The 20734-nt window shown below is 55.6% G+C and overlaps 1 protein-coding gene across 1 annotated transcript; it reads right to left on the reverse strand.

Moving 5' to 3' along the window:
• Window positions 1–1549: 1549 nt before the first annotated feature.
• Window positions 1550–17192, reverse strand: SLC48A1 (solute carrier family 48 member 1). The gene is made up of 3 exons (XM_086478679.1): window positions 17054–17192; window positions 5843–6010; window positions 1550–3921 (listed from the first exon to the last, which is right to left on the reverse strand). Exons 1-3 carry the CDS (start codon window positions 17190–17192, stop codon window positions 3785–3787), a joined length of 444 nt encoding a protein of 147 aa, XP_086334805.1. The 3' UTR covers window positions 1550–3784.
• Between the last annotated feature and the right edge of the window lie 3542 nt (window positions 17193–20734).

Here is a 20734-nt window from a genome sequence, read left to right on the forward strand (position 1 = left end):
GTCCCCGGGCAGGCAGCAGACGGTTTTTCGCAGGGAGGTGCAATATTCCCTCCCCACAGACTGTTTGGGAGTGGCAGGTTCGCCAAAAAGGTGGGGGAGTTGCGGCTCCTGCAGCCGTAGGGGTGGCGGGTCCCGAGGTGGGGACGACCACGGCACGGAAATGGGGAGCGCCCCCAGCCCAGCAGATCACCCAGGCGCCCCCCGCCCGAACGCACCCCTTCCCCTCGCCCCTTTGCGGCGGGCGCAGACCACAAGCAGGCTGCAGCTGGAAGAAAAAGGGGCTGGAAACGGCATCACTTGCTCGAAAATTCCTCGGTGCTGAAGTCCCCACATGCAAAGGGATTTGGTGGGGGGGAAAAAAACCCACACCCACTGCCCGTGGATCGAGGTGTTGAGGTGCTGGTAACGGTGCCAGGGACAGAGCATGGCAGAATTAAACACTGGGGGCTCCGCATCACCCCCAAAAGCAAAATGTTTTGTACAATTTACCCCTGTCCTTCCCACAAAGAGTGATGCTCCTGCAGGTTGTCATCAAGGGAAGGAGAGAACTTAACAACTTGAGAGCGAAAAATCACTCCAGACACTGGTTTGGTGAGAAAGACGACTGTATTTCTGCTCTTACTGTGGTGTCACATACAAGTTATAGTGTGGTTTAGTACAAGGAGACACCGGGATACACACAAAACCCCACTGTGAATTACACCATCCCACCGCAGGACCAAACCTTACACCGAGCGTGCAAACGAAGCATAAACAATGTAAAAATATATTATATATTTACATACACCATCTTTTAAAAAGCTGAGATGCAAGTATAAATTCCAGAGCTAAAACATGTCAGGGAGAAAACAGGGGTTAGATTCAGTGAGCTGCTCGTGGGCAAACTGAGAGTCACAAAAATAAACTTTAAAAAACTCCGGGGTAAGGTGAGAGGAGTTTTGGACACGTGCCCAAGGGAGCCCCTGACGTGCTGCTACGAGAAGCCGGTGGCATGTGGGAGGAGGGCGCTGGGATTTAGTGACAGACAGGGACAAGGCTTTGCCGTAAGGCAGACACGGAGCTCCCTCGGCCTGAGGGGCGTCGGGATTTCGGCCTCCCCAGCTCCCCGCGGCCTGGCTGCGGGGGTCGGGATTTCGGCCTCCCCAGCGCCCCGCGGCCTGGCTGCGGGGGTCGGGATTTCGGCCTCCCCAGCGCCCCGCGGCCCGGCTGCGGGGGGTCGGGATTTCGGCCTCCCCAGCGCCCCGCGGCCCGGCTGCGGGGGGTCGGGATTTCGGCCTCCCCAACGCCCCGCGGCCCGGCTGCGGGGGGTCGGGATTTCGGCCTCCCCAGCGCCCCGCGGCCTGGCTGCGGGGGGTCGGGATTTCGGCCTCCCCAGCGCCCCGCGGCCTGGCTGCGGGGGGTCGGGATTTCGGCCTCCCCAGCGCCCCGCGGCCTGGCTGCGGGGGGTCGGGATTTCGGCCTCCCCAGCGCCCCGCGGCCTGGCTGCGGGGGGTCGGGATTTCGGCCTCCCCAGCGCCCCGCGGCCTGGCTGCGGGGGTCGGGGCTCGCGCCGGCACAGCACACGCGTGGGCAGCGTCGTGTCGGGGAAACGTCAGGACACGAGACGGCTCATCGACACGACCGATGCTAAAACCACTTGCAAACACCACGGGGGGTGCCCCGGCTTTGGGCAGAGGAGCGAGATGAGCTGTTCCAGCCCCCGCCGGCAGCCTGGCGCCAGCCGCGAGGGAGATTTTTGTACCGAAAAGCCTGAGTGTTAATCTCCTAAGTGAGCGCCTTTCACAGCCTTTGTCTGGGTTTGGTGACTCCAGCAGGTCCCCTGGCAAAAGCTGGCCATACCCTCAGCTTACACCTCGACCCACAGATGTTCCTCGATCTAGTTAAGCCACCCGAGGACCTTCCTACCCAAGAACCAGGAATGCTATCAACGGGTGCTGACAAACACTTCCAAAACCCCCTCCGCAGCTCAAACCGTGACTGCATGCTGGACCCCTCCTCGTCCAAAGCCGCACACGGAGCAGGGAAGGTGGGGATGGAGCCTCTGAGGGCAGGGAGGGGTTGAACAGAGCGAAGGCAGAGCGCTCGGCTAGGACACGGTAACAGCAAGGACAGTCCGAGATACTCCCCAGCAGAGCTGCACAAAACCAGACTGGGAGTTTCGTGCGGCATGGGAGGAAGCTGGGCTGACAGAGAGAGCACGTGGGACCTTCCACTCGCGCCTCGCTCGGTCACAAACCCCTGAGCAGGTCCTGTCACCCACCCGCTGCCACCGCCTGCCAACAAGGCACTTCAGGGAAGGCTCCAGCAGCACCTCGAGGAGCGAGAGGACAACGGGCTCTGGGAGACTCCTTCAAACACCGGCCTCGTCTTCCATCCAAGGGAAGGGGGCTTCTCCTGCCTCCTTTCTCACCACCTATGGAATTATTCGTGGAAGTTGCCATTTCCAGTTTGGAGCAGCCAGCACCACCCCCGCCCGACACGGCAAAACGCCGGCCTGGATTCTGCCGGCGCAGCAGCCCAGAACCTCCAGCTGGTCTGAAGGGCACCCGGGAAGATGGAGACGCCTCAAGGTTTCAAGCTGCTCAGGGCAGCTGCTGGCAGGGAGCAAAAACCAGGGTCACTAAACCCACTCAGGTTTTAGGTTTGTCAGAGCAGGGCCACGCGTGGCTGAAAGCAGAGGGAAGGCTTCACTGCCCTCAGGCAAGCCACGTGCCAGTCAAGCCCAGCTGCCTCCAGCACACCAGCCCTCACCTCAACTCGCCGTGTGAGAGCCCAGCAGCTTGTCTACGGCTGCGTTACGCCAGTGGCACCCGATACAGAGGCCTGCTGGGAGCCGACTCTGGATATCGTCCTGATTTTTGAGTGCCACGTCTCCTCCCCTCCCTCACCCTGCTGCCTGTGACGGGGAAGCTGAGGGAAGAAAAGCAAACGCAGCACTGCCTACCAAAAGATTATTTTTTTTCTTTTGAAGACTCATCTTGATGTTTCCCCAGAGGTTCAGGCAGGTAAGCCTTGGCCCAGAGCATCTTTCAGCCATGATTCTACACGCTACACATCCGAGTGTTAAATATGGTATTAAGTTCCTTTTTAAAATGATCCCGGACAGCGGCCAGAAGCAGCGTTCTCCGACAGAGCATCGGGGTGACCAGTGCTCCTCTGCTGCCGGCCCACCCAGGCCACAGCAGAGAGGTGACCTCGCCTACGAGGTGCAAAAAAGCAAGCCCTGGCAGATGCGGGGTGCTGGCTGGCAGGTAGGCAGGGACCTCCCGCCACACCGAAAGGCTCGTCTCTCCCTTTCTCTTTGAGGGGCAGAGCAGTGCAAAAGGAGCCGACTTTCACACAGCAGGGTTCTTTGCTACACCCTTCCGGGGCACCCACCTGAAGGACAAGAGGTCGGGGTGCTGCATCCAGGAGAGAGGAACCTACAGCTCCCGGAGGGCCCAGGACTTCCTCCCCACCTGAAAGCTGCCCTGGACGTCAGCGCAAGGCAAAGAGCGGATCTAGGCCTGCTGTGGGGAAGCACACGGAGTCCTTCCCCTCACTACCGGACACGGGGACTCCCCGGGAAGTTACAGAAAGACGAGATTGACACCATCAGCCAAACTTTAAATGGTTGAGTAAAAGCAATTAGGTAAAACCCCTACTGCAGACAGACAAACCAAGCAGCACTGGGTGGGTTCCTCCTCCGCCTCTCGTGTGGGTACCATGCCTTTGGGAGGGGGGGGCGGGGGGGGGGGCGAGATTCAAACGTTCAGCACCTTCCTACAGGATTGAAGTCCAAGCGTTAGAAGTCACTGAGGATGCTGATGTCTGCAAACTCATTCCTGTACCGGTAAGCGTACAAACTGAGCAGGAAGGCCCATTTCAAGGAGATGAAACTCCAGACGCACGACAGGTAGTAGCTTCTGGGATCCGTCAGGGCTAGGAGAGAAAAGGACACAGAGCCATTTCAAAATCCCATTCGTCCCTGGTGCAGCCTGGCCAGGAAGAACCCAGCTCAGCCCCCCAGCTCCTGGGAGCTTTTCAGTCTAAAGATCTTGCTCTGCAAGCAAGGCCTAAGCAGTGCCTTATTCCCAGCTCGCTTGACTCAGGTTGTAAACCCTCCTCATCTCTGCCACAGGGGGGTATCCTGGTCGCAGTCTGGAGAAGGTCATCATCCTCTCCAGAGGCAGATCCTACCGGCTGTAAGGTCACCCACTCAGCCACCCCAAACCCTCCTCGCTTGGGGCCTGAAGGATGGAGCTTGTGTGAACTCCTGGATGGCAGGATTCCACGTGGCTCAAGAAAACCACCTCAACCTGCGGCTCTTCGTTTCTCTCACCCTGCCTCACTACTCCCTTCTCCGCCACCACGGCAGGGAGAGAGGAAACCTGCACATTTCGGGGGGGAACACAGAGGAAACAGAACACATCCTCCTTCTAAAAACACTTTCACCAACCCCCACGACCAACACTCGATGTCCAGTACTGGTGCACCTCAACCCGCACTGCAGGTCTGCAACGCGGCGCCGTGACGCTCACGCATTCGCGCACGACACCAACAGCCTCTTTTTAGAGCACCTCTGCAAACCAACACGTTTCTGCCTTGTCCATCACAAAACTGCCTCTACTTAGGGATTACTTGGAAGTCAAGTGGGCATGGTTCCGCTTTTTGAGCGCGTGTCAGCACTCTTCATATTTATTTGCAATGTTTAGGGTTTTTTTGTTCTAGAGATGTCGACAATTTTGAAATACACTTACATGACCTAATGCACAAACCAACTCCACCTCTAAGGAAAGCTGCTTGGTCATTATTAAAAAAAAATAGATCTTTTTTTTTTTTTGAAGAATCCACAAACCAATACTTATCCAGTAAACCCCACTCATTAAATGTCCCAGTCCTACGCTTTCCATACATAAGTAACTTGTGCAGAGGTTCTACTTTCCCCCAAGATCAGGGCTTTCCCTAAAATACCTCCATTTCCCTAAAAATCCCCAAGTTTTCCCAAAACCAGGTTTTCCCTATGTCTCCAGGAAAGACGGTGACAAAAAAATATTTGGTTTTCTTTCACATTTGTATTTCTAACGATTGCGTACGAGTATTTTCATGCCCTTCCACCAGGCTGAAGCACTCCAGTCTCCACGGGGGATGTACTCAGGCCAAGCCAAGGGCTTTCGGTGGGTTATGACCCCAGCACAGCTTGCCCACCACCACCAGTACACCACCACCAGGACTCTCAGCGGCTACCCGCCCAAATGCGGCAAGCAACAAACACGGACAACTTCCAAAAACAACAAACCCCAAACTTTCTCCCTTTGGTCTATCGCCAAGCAAACGCTGGGAGTAATTACGGGAACCCTCCTTCGACAATGTTAAATATTTGATAGCCACGCAGCTTCGCCTGCTGACCGAGTGCAGAGGGCGTTTTCCCCCTGCTGACTCGTGTTTGGATTTCAACATCCTCACGCACCTGCTTTCTGAGTGCTGAAGAGCCGGCGCTTCAGAGCACTCCCTCTGTTTGCCAGAGAAATGACTCCATTCCAGTCCCTCTAGGAAACCACGCTGGGAAAGGGGGGCTGCCCGCCAGCAGCCCTGCAGCCCAGGCCTATCGAGGCAGCTACGGAGCACCAGAGGATGCCCTAAGGGAGCGTCACCCCCACCCCGGGGCAGCAGCATTACCCTTGTGTCACCAGGAGACCACAGCAGAAAACCGAAACGCAACGGCATTCCTGCAGCCCCTTCCCCAAACGTCTCTCGGCAGGAGCACCCCCAGAGTCACACCCCAGCTCTGCTGCCCCTTCACCTCCCACCCCAGCAATCCCAGCACAGCTCTCCCAGTTGCCTACCGCCACAAAGTACTTACACTGGTGCTGGGTGATGGCCAGAACGAGGAACGTGCAGAATCCCACCACTGAGAGAGTTGAGAAGAGGATCCCGATGAAGAGGAAGAACCTCAGCCCTTTTAACCAGGTCCTCCAGTAATCCTGCACATACATCACATGCGTGATTAGGGCCCAGAGCGCCAGAACACCTGCTCGATCAGACAGCAAGGGCAGTCAGTACCACGCAGCACCCGGCAGCACAGAAAGGCGACTAATAAACCCCCCCCATTAAACCCCCCCCCCCAAAACGCCAAGGAACACCGACACTTCGCCCCCAAGGAGAGGGGAGAGGCCAGAGCCAACGGCTGCCTGCGCCAGCCCCCCGCTTTCGCACGGGCTTTGAGCCACGGGTCGCGATTACAGGCTGGCACAGACTCCGCTCGCCCAGTGGATCCCCCCCGAACAACTTGCTCCGCTCGCCCAGTGGATCCTGCCAGACAACTTGCTCCGCTCACCCAGTGGATCCCCCCCAGACAACTTGCTCCGCCCGCCCAGTGGATCCCCCCAGACAACTTGCTCCGCTCACCCAGTGGATCCCCCCCCCGAACAACTTGCTCCGCTCGCCCAGTGGATCCCCCAAACAACTTGCTCCACTCGCCCAGTGGATCCTCCGAACAACTTGCTCTGCTCGCCCACTGGATCCCCCCCGAACAACTTGCTCCGCTCGCCCAGTGGATCCCCCCCGAACAACTTGCTCCGCTCGCCCAGTGGATCCCCCCAGACAACTCGCTCATTTTCCTGGCTGGGACAGGGCACAGCTAACGTACACTCAGCGCAGATCCGCTCAACTCTCCAGGCAGCTCTCCTGACCCCACGCGCAGCCAGCCAAGCCCTCGGCAAGGATCAGCGCACCTTTCCACAACGGCCAGGCAGCCCCTTCTGCATCGACGGTGATGAAGAGCGCCAGGACACGACCACTGATTTCTGACGCCTCGCTCGAGCTCCGCAGGACCCGCTCAGTACTCAGCGCTTCGCATCGTGCCTTAGCTCCAACCCACCTCTAGTTAACTCCACGAAGAGCCCGTTTACACAAATCCCCTCCAAACACTTCAGAAGTTCCAGGTGAAGGGGTTCAGCTCCCAGATGATTCATACATACAGTTCCCACTTACGGCAAAGCACGCTCCCGAGGTGTTTGAGGTGGCCTAAATCTAACCCCGTACTTTTGGGTCTGGCCCAAAACGCCTGGACTACATAACCAGGAAAACATCTGAGCACATAATGGGGGTTTTGGGGCTTTTTCTCCTCTTGAGGGGGTGGGGTGGTGGGTTGAGTTTTGTTGCGGTTTTTTTTTAACACCACTCAAATTCACCACGGCGCTAAGAGGAACAGCAAAGGGCGCTCCCCGAAGCTCAGTGACTAGTCCATAACCAAGTTTCCACTCCCTTGTCAAAAGGGAGGCAACAGGAGGAAAACAAAGGGACAAAAGCATCCAAATAACAGCCATAAACGGTTCGTGACACAGGGAAAAACGATGCATCCTTCCCTAACCTTGTCCTAAAAACCGCTCCCTTCGCACCACGCTTCAGGAAGCGCTCGGCAGAGACACCCAACACGCCAACCGTCCGCTCACGTGCCTGGAGCCTGGCGGAGTTTTCATCGCCCGCCAGCACACGGCTGCCTGTCATCCCCCATTACACGATCCCAGCTCCAGCTCCCGTTATAGCTGCTCCTCTGGCGAAGCAGCAGCGCTGAGGAGCAGGATTAAACCTCCCTAAGCCGCTCATTCAGCCTATAGTTAGAACCACGCTACAGACTGAAAACATTGGGCTCGTTTTGGCAAAGACCTCGGCAGCACTTTGAAACCCGAACCTCCGGTGGTGCAACTAACTGGCTTGTATTTCTCCTTTGCTGCCACCTCCTTCCAGATTTTATTTTAAGGGCAGCAGGGAAAAAAATAATAATCATCATGAAAAGAAACGACAGCGCTGCTCAAACACCAGGCTGCTTTCTACGGCATCCTGCAATAACACAGACCTCCCTCTGCGGCTACTCCTCAACATCAAAGGAAGCGAAAAACCAGCTTTGCCCACTACAAGATAAACATTTTAATACCAAGCACAGCCACAAGCCTTGCCAGAGCTCATTTGTCACTGGATACGGTCATTATACACAAAGCTTCCCAAGGCTTCGGAGAACGTGTCCCCAGCACAGAGGGAAAACCACCGATGGACGGGCACAGCCGAGAGTCGCTCTGCGAACCCGCTGGACTTGCTTTTCGGCTCCCAAGCAGCCGCTTTCAGCTCTTTTCCAGCAGGTTTTCCGACCTGGCCGCCCGCACGGACAACGGCTGCGCTGCAGGTGCGCGTCAAACCAAGCTGAACGTACACCCAGGCAGCTCCAGGCTAGACGGGACAACCCTGGCAATGGTTTCTGCCTCTTCGGCGTCTTGGGATGGGGCAAAGCAAGTTCAAATACCCTCCATAGTGGCCCACAAAAGACATGGGTGGAAGAAGGACAACCTTCGGAAGGGAAACGCCGCAAAAGCAAAGCGAAAGCACTCCAGGTGAACCAAAACCAGAAGGGGAAAGCGCTGATACCCAGGACCGATGGAGCTCACAGACCTTTTATTTCCTGCAAACAGGAAAGGCAAAACCAGTCCGTCACTTCATCTGGTCAGACCTGCTGTACCCAAGCCGGATCTAAGCATGTTTTCTGGCTCCAGGCAGTCAGGACTTTAATTCTGAGACGCTCATCAAGCCAGCTACAGATACTGCTTTTCCACGACTGATTCCACCCAGGCTAGCACTGCGCACGTGTGCTAGAGGTGACAACGCTGGCGGAAGATATTCTGGAGTTCTGCAGAGGCAGGCCACCGTGTTTGCACTGGCAGTGCTTTTCAACAAGCCTGCCACGGGATTTGGTGGAAAAGCCTATCGATCAGCTTGCTAAATCACCACCTCCTCGACTTCTTATTACCTTCAAGCTCGTGCTCTAGCAAGTTCAATCCATGGGGTTTTTTTTTAAAAAAAAAAAAAAAGGGGAACTTGTGTTTTTCAGTCAGCAAAACTGCTGCTTCCCCCTCCCCAGGCGCTTTCGGGTGACTTGGCACAATTTATTTGAACTGCTGAGTCAAGTCGCTGGTGTTTCCACACCAGAACTGCTGCTGATGCCCTGAGAGCTCTCCACGGGGAGCGCAGAGGCAGCGCGTGAGCTGTCCCTTGATCTTCCCCCCACTGCCTGACCCTGCACCTTCCCCCCGACCCGAAAGCCTGACGCGGCACTTGGAGCTATTTGGCAAACTTTAGTTAAACCTTAGCACCCAGAGTTAATTCTCTTCGGTTAATTCTTAACATCTCGAGTCGCTGCCTCACACATGACTAAGCAAAACAAAACAAAAAAAAGCCTCATGACAACTTCACCACGCGCTGCAGGACTGGTCACACGGTCATTAGAGACAGGGTGTCCTTTTACAGGCAGCTCATCAACATCACGTTCGTTCCCACGTGAAACGGAGGGGAAAGGAGTCTCCTCGGGCCCCAGCGGCGCGTTTGCCTCCTCTCCCTTACACCCCTGCGCCACGCGGAGCCGTTGGCGAGGCCATCCAGCTTGCAGAGCCGTTGATTCCTCTTCCTTTTTCGAGAATGGCAGAAAAGCATTCCAACAAGTTCAGTCAGCTCACAACCCCGCCTGAAAAACACCAGCCCTGGGGTAAGAAACGTTGGCAGCACCGCTCAGGGACAGGCAGGAGAAATTCCTTTTGCAGCTGCTTCATTTGCTCATCCCGAGCTCGGGTGGACACCCCAAACGCCACCAGCGCCGCTCAAAACCAGGGAACAGCTACAGGAGAAAGCACACCCAGCACCCAGGTGCCGAGAAGCGCACGTGAACAGGAGGGGCACCCCGAGTGGGATGAAGCCAGGTTAACAGCAGGACGTGGCAAATCAAGCTCAGAGCCTGAATACTCGAGGAAAACAAACAATTACTGCAGGGGAGCGAATTTGCGCAGAGCATGGTGCCAAATATAAATGCTGAAATACGTGGAAACATGTACCTTTGCTAAAAAGCCTTCTTTGAGCTGACTGCTTATCAACGTACAGCATTCAGCAGGGAAACACACCCCACTGCTGCTAACAAACTCCAGAGGAAAAGCGTCCACGAATGCTGGGGTGGAACGTTTGATTCATGTTTAATTCAACCGAAATTGGGTTCAGGAAAAGAAAAAAATCACCTCCTATTCACCCCTACACATCAGCTCCGTGGCGAGAAGAACTAATTCGTCGTACTGATCTACAGAAAAGACTTTCATTATTACACAGAGAAACTAAACCCACGCTGGTACTTTTAATTAATGTGAAATCTCTCACTCTGTAGACCTTGAGAGCAAAAGGTTTGCAGGCTTAACACAACCCCCCCAGCAACGTGTAGGTAAGAGAACAGCCAGCTCCTTCAGCTGTACAACTGGAACAGGTTTTACTGGAATAGGAAATAAAAGTTCTGTCTCATTTGAAGTCTGGAATGATTAACTGCAAGACCTCCAGTTTCTCTTTTTCACCTCAAGCGATCCCCCCCCCCCCCAAAATCCCCTCCTCCTCCACAGCCGCATCCTCCAGCGGAATCCCACGTTGCACAGAAGCCAAACCCGAACCTGCAGACGTAGCCCTGGCGCAGCAACGGCGGTTGTCAGCTCCAGTTACCTCGCCCGCTTAAAATACCAGCAAAACATCTTGCACCCGTTTTGGGGGAACACTTGTCTCAGTGGATTTACCCCAGACACCGTGGTTAGAACGTCACCAATGTGAGAGCTGCTCAGTAAGACACAATCAAGGGATTTCTGACGTAGAGGAATCGGGAAAGTCACCTCTAAATCAGAAACTAATTACCCCAAGTACACAAAGCTCCAGGAAAAGGAAACTGGCCCAATCAAACAACCACGAGCGCATCTGAAACAACAGCGACAGAGGCGGATGTTTTTACACAGAAGTTAGCAGGTATTTTGACACGAGAAGCCCACATTTAAAATATAAAAAACTTACAGCATACTTGGAACAAGTTTAAATAAATTCCAAAGTTCAAAAGCAGGCTCACCCTCGGTCTGTAACCTGGTACAGAAAAACATCTAAATATTTTGATTAGCCCTTTCCAAAGTTTGGCATCCTCTAGCTCAAGCAAAACAAAACTTTCCCTTTCTCCAAACATAAAAACAACAACTGTGACAAACAAAAGGGTTTCTCAGACCCCTGCTCATCGCTGACCCGTTCCTCGGGCCCAGCAAAACAAGCTGCATTGTTGACGGGGAACAACAGCGCAGCTGCCTTCCCTGAGGGCAGAGCAGCCAGAGGCCAAATGTGTCAGGCCACGTCTGCGCGCCGCGGCAGGACACGGTGTACGACGCTAATGGGCGTCCCAGATTCTCGGAAAAACACAACAAACGGGCAACGGAGGCCAAAAACCGAAGCAAACACACGCAGGCAGCAGGTACTCTGCAAGCAGCGCCCTTCTTCCAGCCTTCTCAAGCCCAAAACGCGTGTTGATGATGGCAGACGAAGGTGCTGGCAAACGAAATGGCAATAAAACTGAAAAACTATATTAAAAACTACTTGCACGGTCCTGGAAAATATGAAGCCTTCGGTGACCAATTAGAAGAGTCGGTTTCAGGGTGTTTACAAAGCCTTCAGCCATTTTCCAGCTAAACAATCTCCTTTTCTACGCTCTATGGCTCTCGCTGGAGCATGAGGAACACCTACGCTGAAAGCAGCCCGAGCTTTGCCAACCAAAGTCCGTTTTGCCATTCCCAAGTTTTGAAAACTTTGCCTTGTCTGGTTGATTCCCAGAAAGGGTGAAACGTTTTCTTCCGGGAGCTAAAGCCAAGCTAGCTCAGCCTCAGCTGCTTTTGGAAGAGGTTAAAAACGGGTTTTCTTGAACAGCTCTGCTGCCAAAATAGCTGGGGATCAACGCTGACATATTTTCGGAGAACAGCTCTGGAAGGAGAGGAGCCTTTGGAGCACTCCAGCGAAAACTGGTTTTCACTTGGCAAAGGTTCCCTCTGGACACGTGCAATCGAGTGCTTCACGATCGCAGGGCGTCTCGGTGCGGAGGGCAGGGGACTGGGCCGCGAGAAGCGAATCCCGGCGTGCCAGCCTGCCGTTCCGCAGGGACCCGCTCTGCTCAGCCGTCTGCAGCAGCCGGACCCAGGCGCAGGGATTTCGGATGCGCTGCGCCTCGGCCATCCCCGTTTAAGGTGAAACCAGCGCCACATCTTCCAGCACACCGGCAGCACTCACGAGGGGCTCCTTCTCGCGCCTTAATTACAATTAAGCACAAGCCACATGCAGGGCACCTCCTTTTAGCACGCTTCCCCTCCCTTTTCTCCATTCCTTAACACGGTGGACTAAAGCAGTCACGAGCTGAACCCGAGTCGAACAACATTTCATATGGAATTCCGAACATTTAAAAATGCTTTACTCCATAACAGCAACGCTTTTGGGCCACGCTGTTCCCTGGAGAGGGAACAAGCCAGTTTGCACGAATTTCTCCAGCACGGGCAAGTTCGATGAGTTATCAGAGCCTTCAGAGAATCGCTCCCTTTCTACGCGACAGAGACTGCGTTCAGCACGAGCTCGCTGCTGCTACTTTCACTTGTCGGATATTTTTAAAGTTTCAAGTGTCTGCAAAGTACACGTTGTGTTTCATCTTCTTTGCAGCTGCTTTAATATCTGGTCCACATTATAGGCACAAAGCACAAGCTTTATATTTTGCCAGAAATATCCGAGCAGCTTGGAAACAGCCAATAAAGTCTCTTTGGAGCAGAAAAATCCCCCACACCCCCTCTCTTTCTATTAAATTTAAAGAGAGGAGATACGTACACAAGAACATTAAAAGCCACTCAGGAAAGGGCTGGATACATCCTGAAAACATTTAATTGCTTTCTTCTCTTTAAAACTGCCTCTGGCAGAATGAAAACATCAGAGTTGCTTAAGAGATTCATGGCCCACTTAAAAAAAAAAAAAAAAAATTAATTTAAGGCAGTGAGGGGAGAAGGTCAAACACACAAACAAGCAGTAAATTACAAAAGCCACTGTGACTAGCTCAAAATGAAACGGCGAACCACCGAGACGGCCGGCATTAACTCAGGAATGACTTTCGGGGCCCCGCGATGAGTCGATTAAGTCGCCGCCCCTCGGGTGATCCGCAGCCCTCGACGGGGTGTTTCTGCTTCGAACAGGGATACAGTGCACGAGGTCTGCAGCTGATTGTGGATGATCCCCAAATTCCCGAGCGTGCCTGCCCGGAGGCATATTTAAGATTTTGAGGATTAGTGAGCTGATTTTACCAGGCAGGGTGCGGGGGGTCGTGATGAGGAAAGCCAGGCGGAAAGCCTGGAAAGGCAGTTTGCTCAGCACCTTCCATTACAGGCTTCTGGCTTCACAGCTAGAGATCACCGAGGGCTCCAGTAAGAGACTCATCAGTATGTGGCAATTTTCCCTCCACGGAACTTTAATATTAGAACTTGGAGTAAATAAATACCCAAGTCTTCACTTTAAATTATAGGAAGTGTAGCAGAGCAAGGGCACGTTGGTACAGCAGAGGCAGATTTCAATGCCAAATGCAGCAGGAAAGGTTCTCTAGAAGGTAAGTAAACCAATGATGAAGCGAAAGATACAGACTCCTAGCGAGACAGGAGTCGGTGGGACTTCTGACAGTGAGGAAGTAGATGGATAAACATTCCAAAACACACGTCCCTGACAAACCAAAGGCACACCAACCAAAGCTGCGGCGGGCTGCAATCCATCTCACCAACGCAGGCAAGAGAAAAGCAACGACCAACCACGCAGGCGGCGACGGGAAAACCAGAGAGATGGTTCAAACCAGATAAACACGCGCACACGCTCGCAGAGAGGGCTGGCAGGCAAAGCCTCGGCTCCCTCCGCGGCCTGTTAACGGGGAACGGCCGCGAAGCTGCCAAATGCACCGGCCTAAACAATCTGCTGTCCCCCCACGCCGCGTGCCGGAGCTCCCAGCGCGACCTGCAGCTCGCTCCCAGGTGCTCAGGTCGCTTTTGGAAGCTTCTGAATAAAAAAAATTTAAAAAAATAATAAAAAAAGGCACATAGGGGCGAAAAAACCCACCCCGGTTTGTGCGACAGGCGTTGAACCCCCCCAGCAGAGCACACGCCCCCCCAGCACAGGGGCTTGATTTCACGACGACACGCGCTGCGCCCCAGCGCTCGAGCCGCGTCCCACCTATCGGGGGAGGAGACGTCTTCCCGCGTTACGTCCATCCCTCCAACGTGCCAAAAGCTGCCACAGGTTTGTCGGGGGACTAAAGGGCCCACAGCGACTCCTGACAATTAACTTTGCAACGTCTCCACGGCGGAAAATTTCAGCAGCTCACCCACTTCCCTTCCTGCCGTTCTCTGCCAGCAGAAGTAAGGTCTGGTTAGCACGTTGCGATAAGAACCGGATGATTTCACCAAGGATGTCAGAAACAAGCCCGGTGAACGCCCTGCTTACCTGAAACTGAAGAATCCACCGTGTCTAGGCACAGTGCAAACCTACAACACACCGCAATTCGCTTCTTAGAACAACCTTCCTTCAGCAAGTAGCCGTAGCGTCAGGAAAAAACACGGCTGTTTCTTTTTTCAGCTACTCCTCCACAACTACACAAACATCCACTTGGCCCTACCCAGGATGCGAACTGCCGGTTTGTAAAGGCCAGCAACGAGCCGAGGGCACAGCTTGACTTTACCATTTGTCTGGCAAATTCAAAAGGCCCTCCCCACACACGAGCGGCTTTAGCCCTCCGCTGTGGGGATGGCGTTTGTGAGACAGCACGCTACCTATCCTCAGTTCAGGGGTGGGAGCCTAAAGTAAAAGTCTCCCCTCAAACATCCAGAGCGTATTTCACCTACTGAGACGTTGAGGGGGTAGAAAAGCGAAGCAGAAGGGCAGGAAAAAGCAGCCATGAATTTAAAACGACAGGTAAACCCTTAAACCAGCTTTGTCTCACATCAGACTGCACATTTCTTAATCTGCTTCTCAGGCTCTGTGATCCCTCTGCGACTCCACCCAGACACATCTCAACAGCTGTTTGAGACCACACAAATTTCGAGTCCAACCCAACACTTGACCATCTTTTTAATTTTGTTTCTTGCTTACCTTGCTCCTTGTTATCTCAACTACCTTGAATTACCTGATAATTAACCAGCAAACCTCCTTCGCCCAGCAGACAATAATCTAAGCAACTTCAACACAGAAAGCACAGGATGGTTCCTCTCTGCTTTCTCACCAACCTCCCTCTCGAACAAGGACTTCCAAAGTTCCTCTGCAGACTAGACGGCACGTGCACGCAGCACAGGACATTACTTGCTATTTTCTTGCGCATTTCTGGGGTACAACACCCCAACTGTCCTCGTGCCACCCAGGAACGCGAGACAAACGCGCTGGAATGGCTTCATCCCAGTTGGAGTTAAAGCTTTTTCGAGGGAGTGGCCGCAGAGAGACAACCACGATCCTGCACCTCACAGCGGCTCTGAGAGCACAGCAAATGCCAAGAGGTTCACGGCAGCACCGGCCCTGCTCACACACCAGAAACCAGATTCCTTACAAAGTTTCACTTCACTTTCTACTCTTCCTCCAGGTATTCAGAGAGGGAAACCCGCGAGCTGCTGAGCTGACAAGCCAAGAGAGGACTATGCTCTGCTCCAGCCGTTTGACTAAGATCCACGAGCGACACAAGCATCTGAATCCCACTGATTTCAGTGGAGGCCAAGATGCAGCTCACAGCTCCTGGCCTCTACGACAAGCAGCCCGAACGCCCGTCTCTGTGCCTTCAGCAGGGAGGCTGGCCTTTTTCTTTCCTGAAAACACAGAGCACACGTAAACACAGGTTGCCAGACCAAAATTTTGCTAGGAAAGTCAGCAAAGCTTTCAACTGCGACTTTGAAACAAAATTCTCTTTTCAGCAAGGATGCCGGCCAGCGGGCAGGGCTGACTCTGATGGCGAGATGCAATTTAAGCCTTAGAAGTTTTCCCCCGTAACACCACGAGTGACACACCACTATTAACTAAAGCTGTTCCACCACAAACAGCAAGTTGGCTACAAGTCGTTGCAAAAACCTTCCTGGGACCAAGGAGAAGACTAGAACAACTCCGTCCTCACTAGCAGCGAGGTTATAAAACACACCAATTCATTTCCTTCTTTTCTTCAGGGATGAGCACCAACAGGTGCAGTGAACGTGTCCCAAAACCCACAGCTTTGCATTTCAAGCTGCCAACACAGCCAGACACTGCGAGGTAAAGTCTCCCAAACAGTTTTTAATACGAGTGACTCCCTCACAGGCACAACAAGCCCCTCCAGGAGGTCGGGAGTTCCTGGGCAGATCAGGAAAGCATCTACCAGCTCCGAAACGGAGCACAGCCCACCCACGTCCCAAACCCACGTACTGCTGTCCCCTACCCTCGCTGCCACACGGAGCTTTCCCCCCCAACCCCAGGCCACAAGCTCAGCTTCGCCGCCGACCCTCGAAGAAGCCGCAGCGTGGCGGGGAGGGGATGGCCACGTGCCGGCGGCCGGGCGTCGACGCCGTCCCCGCGCACCCACCGCCCAGCCGCCACCTGTTGCTTCACACCATTTTCAGGCCGCTTGGTGATTTCGGGTGAGGGAAGAGCACACATGGGGGCAGCGACCCGGAGTGGGGAAGGGCTCTGGGCTCACCCACCCCCATGGAGGGGCCTGCACTCCCGGGGCTGTGCTGCTCGTCCCCCTGCCCTGTCCCCCCTCACCCAGGTGCCAGAGGTGACGCCACCCGCTCCACAGCCCGTCAACCCCAAGGGAAGGCGCTCCTCGCCCTCACACCCCCCCCACCCTCAAACACCCCCTCCTCGCCCTCAAACACCCCCTCTCGCCCTCACACACCCCCCTCTCGCCCTCACACACCCCCCTCTCGCCCTCACACACCCCCCTCTCGCCCTCACACACCCCCCCCTCGCCCTCACACATCCCCCCCCCGCCCTCACACATCCTCCCCCTCGCCCTCACACACCCCCCCCTCGCCCTCACACATCCCCCCCCTCGCCCTCACACATCCCCCCCCTCGCCCTCACACACACCCCCCCCCCTCGCCCTCACACCACCCCCTCTCGCCCTCACACCCCCCCCTCCCTCAGCACCCACCCGCGGCCCTCGCTGCGGGGGTCCCCTCAGGCGCCCGGCCCGCCCCGCCCCGCCCCGCCCCGCAGCCCTCTGGCGTACCCGAGAGCCCCCCCGCCGCCGCCGTGGCGGGCTGCCGGAAGGCCGGCGCCAGGCTCCAGGTGAAGAAGGCCGAGAGGCCCATGAGGGCGCCGGCCGCCGCGTAGGCCAGGCGGAGGGCGAGCGCCCGGCTCACCGCCATCGGAGCGCTGCTGCGCCGCCGCCCCGCCCCGCGCCGCGCCGCACGGCCCCGCCCCGCGCCGCACGGCCCCGCCCCGCCCCGCGCCGCACGGCCCCGCCCCGCCCCGCCCCGCGCCGCACGGCCCCGCCCCGCGCCGCACGGCCCCGCCCCGCCCCGCGCCGCACGGCCCCGCCCCGCGCCGCACGGCCCCGCCCCCCCCCCGGCCAGAGCTCCCCCTGGCGGCCGGGAGGACCGAGGGGAGGGGACACGGGGGCGAGATGGGGGGGCGTGGGGACACAGGGGACACGGGAGGGCACGGGGGTCGTGGGGACACGGGGGGGACATGGGGTGGATATGGGGGGCGTGGGGACACGGGGTGGATATGGGGGCGTGGGGACACGGGGGAGGCGTGGGGGACACAGGAGGACACGAAGTGGACGTGGAGGACATGAGGGGTGTGGAGACACGGGGGGACGTGGGGGGACGTGGGGGGACATGGGACGGACATGGGGGCATGGGGACATGGAGGGCGTGGGGGACACAGGAGGACATGAGGTGGACATGGAGGACATGGGGGTCGTGGGGACACGGGGGGCGTGGGGGACACAGATGGACACAGGGGAGTGGGGACACGGTGGTGGGGACATGGGGGACACAGGAGGATGCAGGGGACATGGAGGTGGGGACATGGGAGACACAGGGTGCATGAGGGTATAGTGACACAGGGGGGTGTGGGGACACAGGGGGACGTGGGGACACAAGGGGACATGCAACCACAGAGGACATGGAGACATGGTGAGATGGGGGCACAGGGACACAGGAGGACACAGGGGACATGGTAGTGGGGACATGGGGACACGAGGGTGGGGAGATGGGGACGTGGAGGCATGTGGGGGACGTGGGGATCACGGGGGGAGAGGGGGGCATGGTGTTCAGTGTGGGGGCACGGGAGGCAGGGGGACATGGGGACACTGGGAGATGGGGGAGCACGTGGGGTTGGGGACATTCCCTGCACGGCTTTCGCTTCCTCTCTCGGGGATTTTTCCTTCTTTAACCAGCACCATCCTGCTCGGTTGTGGCGTTGTGCTTTGGGGACACCTGATAAAAGTTGTTATATATAATTCTGGGGCTTTTCTGTTCTTTCTGTTCTCTTTTTCTTTGTTCCCTTTTTTTTTTTCTTTTTTAACCATTTTTTCATTTTCTGAGCTGGGTTTGGCTGCTCCCGGGGCCAGAAACAAGACGCAGTGGAGATGGAGTCAAGAATGGGCTTTTTTCCCACCTATTTCAAACCAATTACTAACTGCACTTGGGTGAGCGGTGCAGCCTCTGCTGCTCAGGGACGGCGGAGACGGATGCTCTGCCCAGAGCCTGGGAATCCATTACTTGCTCTGTCCCAGCCCGTAATGGTTTTTCCTTAATTTTCTGGCTTTGCTCTCTACCAAGATGTCCTTTCCAGGCCTGCAAAAGCGCAGCTTGGCTGCTGTGACCACACGCAGAGGAGTCCCTGCTCTAGATGGCAGCAGCCTCCTTCCCTTTCAGCCTGAGACGTCCCGGAAACAACATCTCCTCTCCTTCGCTTTATCCAGCCAGGTCTTGAAACCCACCAAGGATGGAGTTTCTCTGTATATCCCACGTGAACCCCTCTGACTTCAGCCTCCTGCTGTGAACCGCCATGGAGAGCCTGACTCCATCGTCTCCGTAACCTCCTTGCAGGTGCTCTTCTTTAGGCTGAACAAGCCCCATTTCCTCGGCTTCTCCTCATGGAGAAGCTCCAGCTTCCAACCATGCTCCAGCCTTCAAGCATCTTGCTGGCCCTCCATTGAATTCACTCCAGTTCATCGATGTCTGTCTTATATTGGTGGCCCAAAACTGGAAGCAGCATCCAGCTGGGGGTGCGATGAGTGTTGAGTGGAGGGGAACAAGTGACAAACCATCGGAGACCCTGCGGAGGATGTGGAGGACCGTCAATTTTTGGAGGACGTGGTGATGAGCACAGTCATGGCCCGTCTGCAGGCACCGACGTTCGTCGTGGCTGAGAGATGGGGATGAGGATTCGGCTCCTCCAGTTCAAGAGCAGGTCACGGGACCTGCGAGCGGAGAAAATGTTTATGCAGTGTGACCGACCCGGGAAGCCTTATCACATTCTTGGCTGAAGAATCGGAAAAATTCACGGGGGAGCTCACCGCGGGGCTCGGAGGAGAAACGGCGTTTCTCGGACCGTGCCGTGGGACGTTATTCCGTGCACGCCTGACACCTGAGATGCTGAACGTGCAGCCGTCACGGTCACTGGTGAAAACACGGATAATCTTGCAGCGTTCAGCTGAATTTCAGCCTGACGCACCCCGGGGCTGAGCACAGTCCTCAAAGACTCGGTGCCGTTAACGAAATACCAGGTGCCCTTGGGATGGACGGCTGCCGAGACCTGCTTGTCCTGGTGCCTTTGGCTGGGGGTCGGACATGCTGGGAGTGGTTTTTTAGCGTAAAAGCCCTGAGACCTGCAAAAAAAAACCTCTTTCCTGACACCTCCTGCAGCCATCGCAGGAATTCAGATGCTGCGTGCGCGTACCTGAAAGAGCAATGAGTGGCGTCAGCAAACGCCAGTCAGCTATTCTGTGTCAAAACAGGTAAAATCAGCTCCAGCTCCTTTCTCTCTGCCCAGACTCTTCTCACACCTACTTTCCGCCAATTACCCAGCAGAAATTTGGAGGCGGCTTCTGTAGTGCCGTCCCGACTCTGCTGAGCCTGCCCGAACGGCTGGTGCAAAAGACAAAAAGATTTTGTGGAATAATTTTTTACGGGCAGAAAACCTCTCTGACCTGATCAAAAAAAAAAAATCTGTTTTTTTTTTTGTGGAAGATCAAGGCTCACCTGGATCATTTAGGGAAGAGCAGGCCCCAGCAGAAAGCCATCCAGAAGGGTTTGGGGGGGATATAATAAGGGAAGTGGGTTTTGAGGAGCAGGTCTATCACTCAGACCAACCTCAGAGATGGTCACTGTGCCAATTCAAAGGCTGCGGGAGGGATCTGGAGATCACAAGTGGGTAGATCTGTCTCCAGTCTGGGTGATGGGTTTGGGAGAACTTGGGCTGTTCCCACAGAAAACAACAGGACATCGATGTGGGTAAATACCGGGAAAGAGTAAATGTTGCTTTGGAAAGTGGAATGAAGTGGCCTCGTGGGCGTAATGTGCATCGATTTCTAAAGAAATCCATTGTGTCGTGCTCCTTCACCTCTGCTGATGGGAAAGAAACGACTTCCCTGCACTAATAACCATCCACCAGACGAGACTCGAGAGCCGGCGGGAGATGGGCCACCGGATCCCTCCACACACCCAAGTCCACGTCGGTGCGTCCCAGCTCTGCTCTGGGCACGGGCGGGCGTGAGGAGATCAGGGAGAGATGCTGAGGTACGGGGCAGGTTTTGAGGATGGTTCTGTGCAGGAGCGTGGCTCAAGGGTGCAGGTACCAGCTCAGAGGCGTGCCAGGACTCAGGAGCAGAACCAACTCGCGGAACTACGTCGGGCTGCAGCTGACACCGACCGAAAACCGACGAAGAAGAGAGCAG

This window comes from Leptosomus discolor, chromosome 27 (genome assembly GCF_034619465.1).
Source record: "Leptosomus discolor isolate bLepDis1 chromosome 27, bLepDis1.hap2, whole genome shotgun sequence".
Lineage (NCBI taxonomy): Eukaryota > Metazoa > Chordata > Aves > Leptosomiformes > Leptosomidae > Leptosomus > Leptosomus discolor.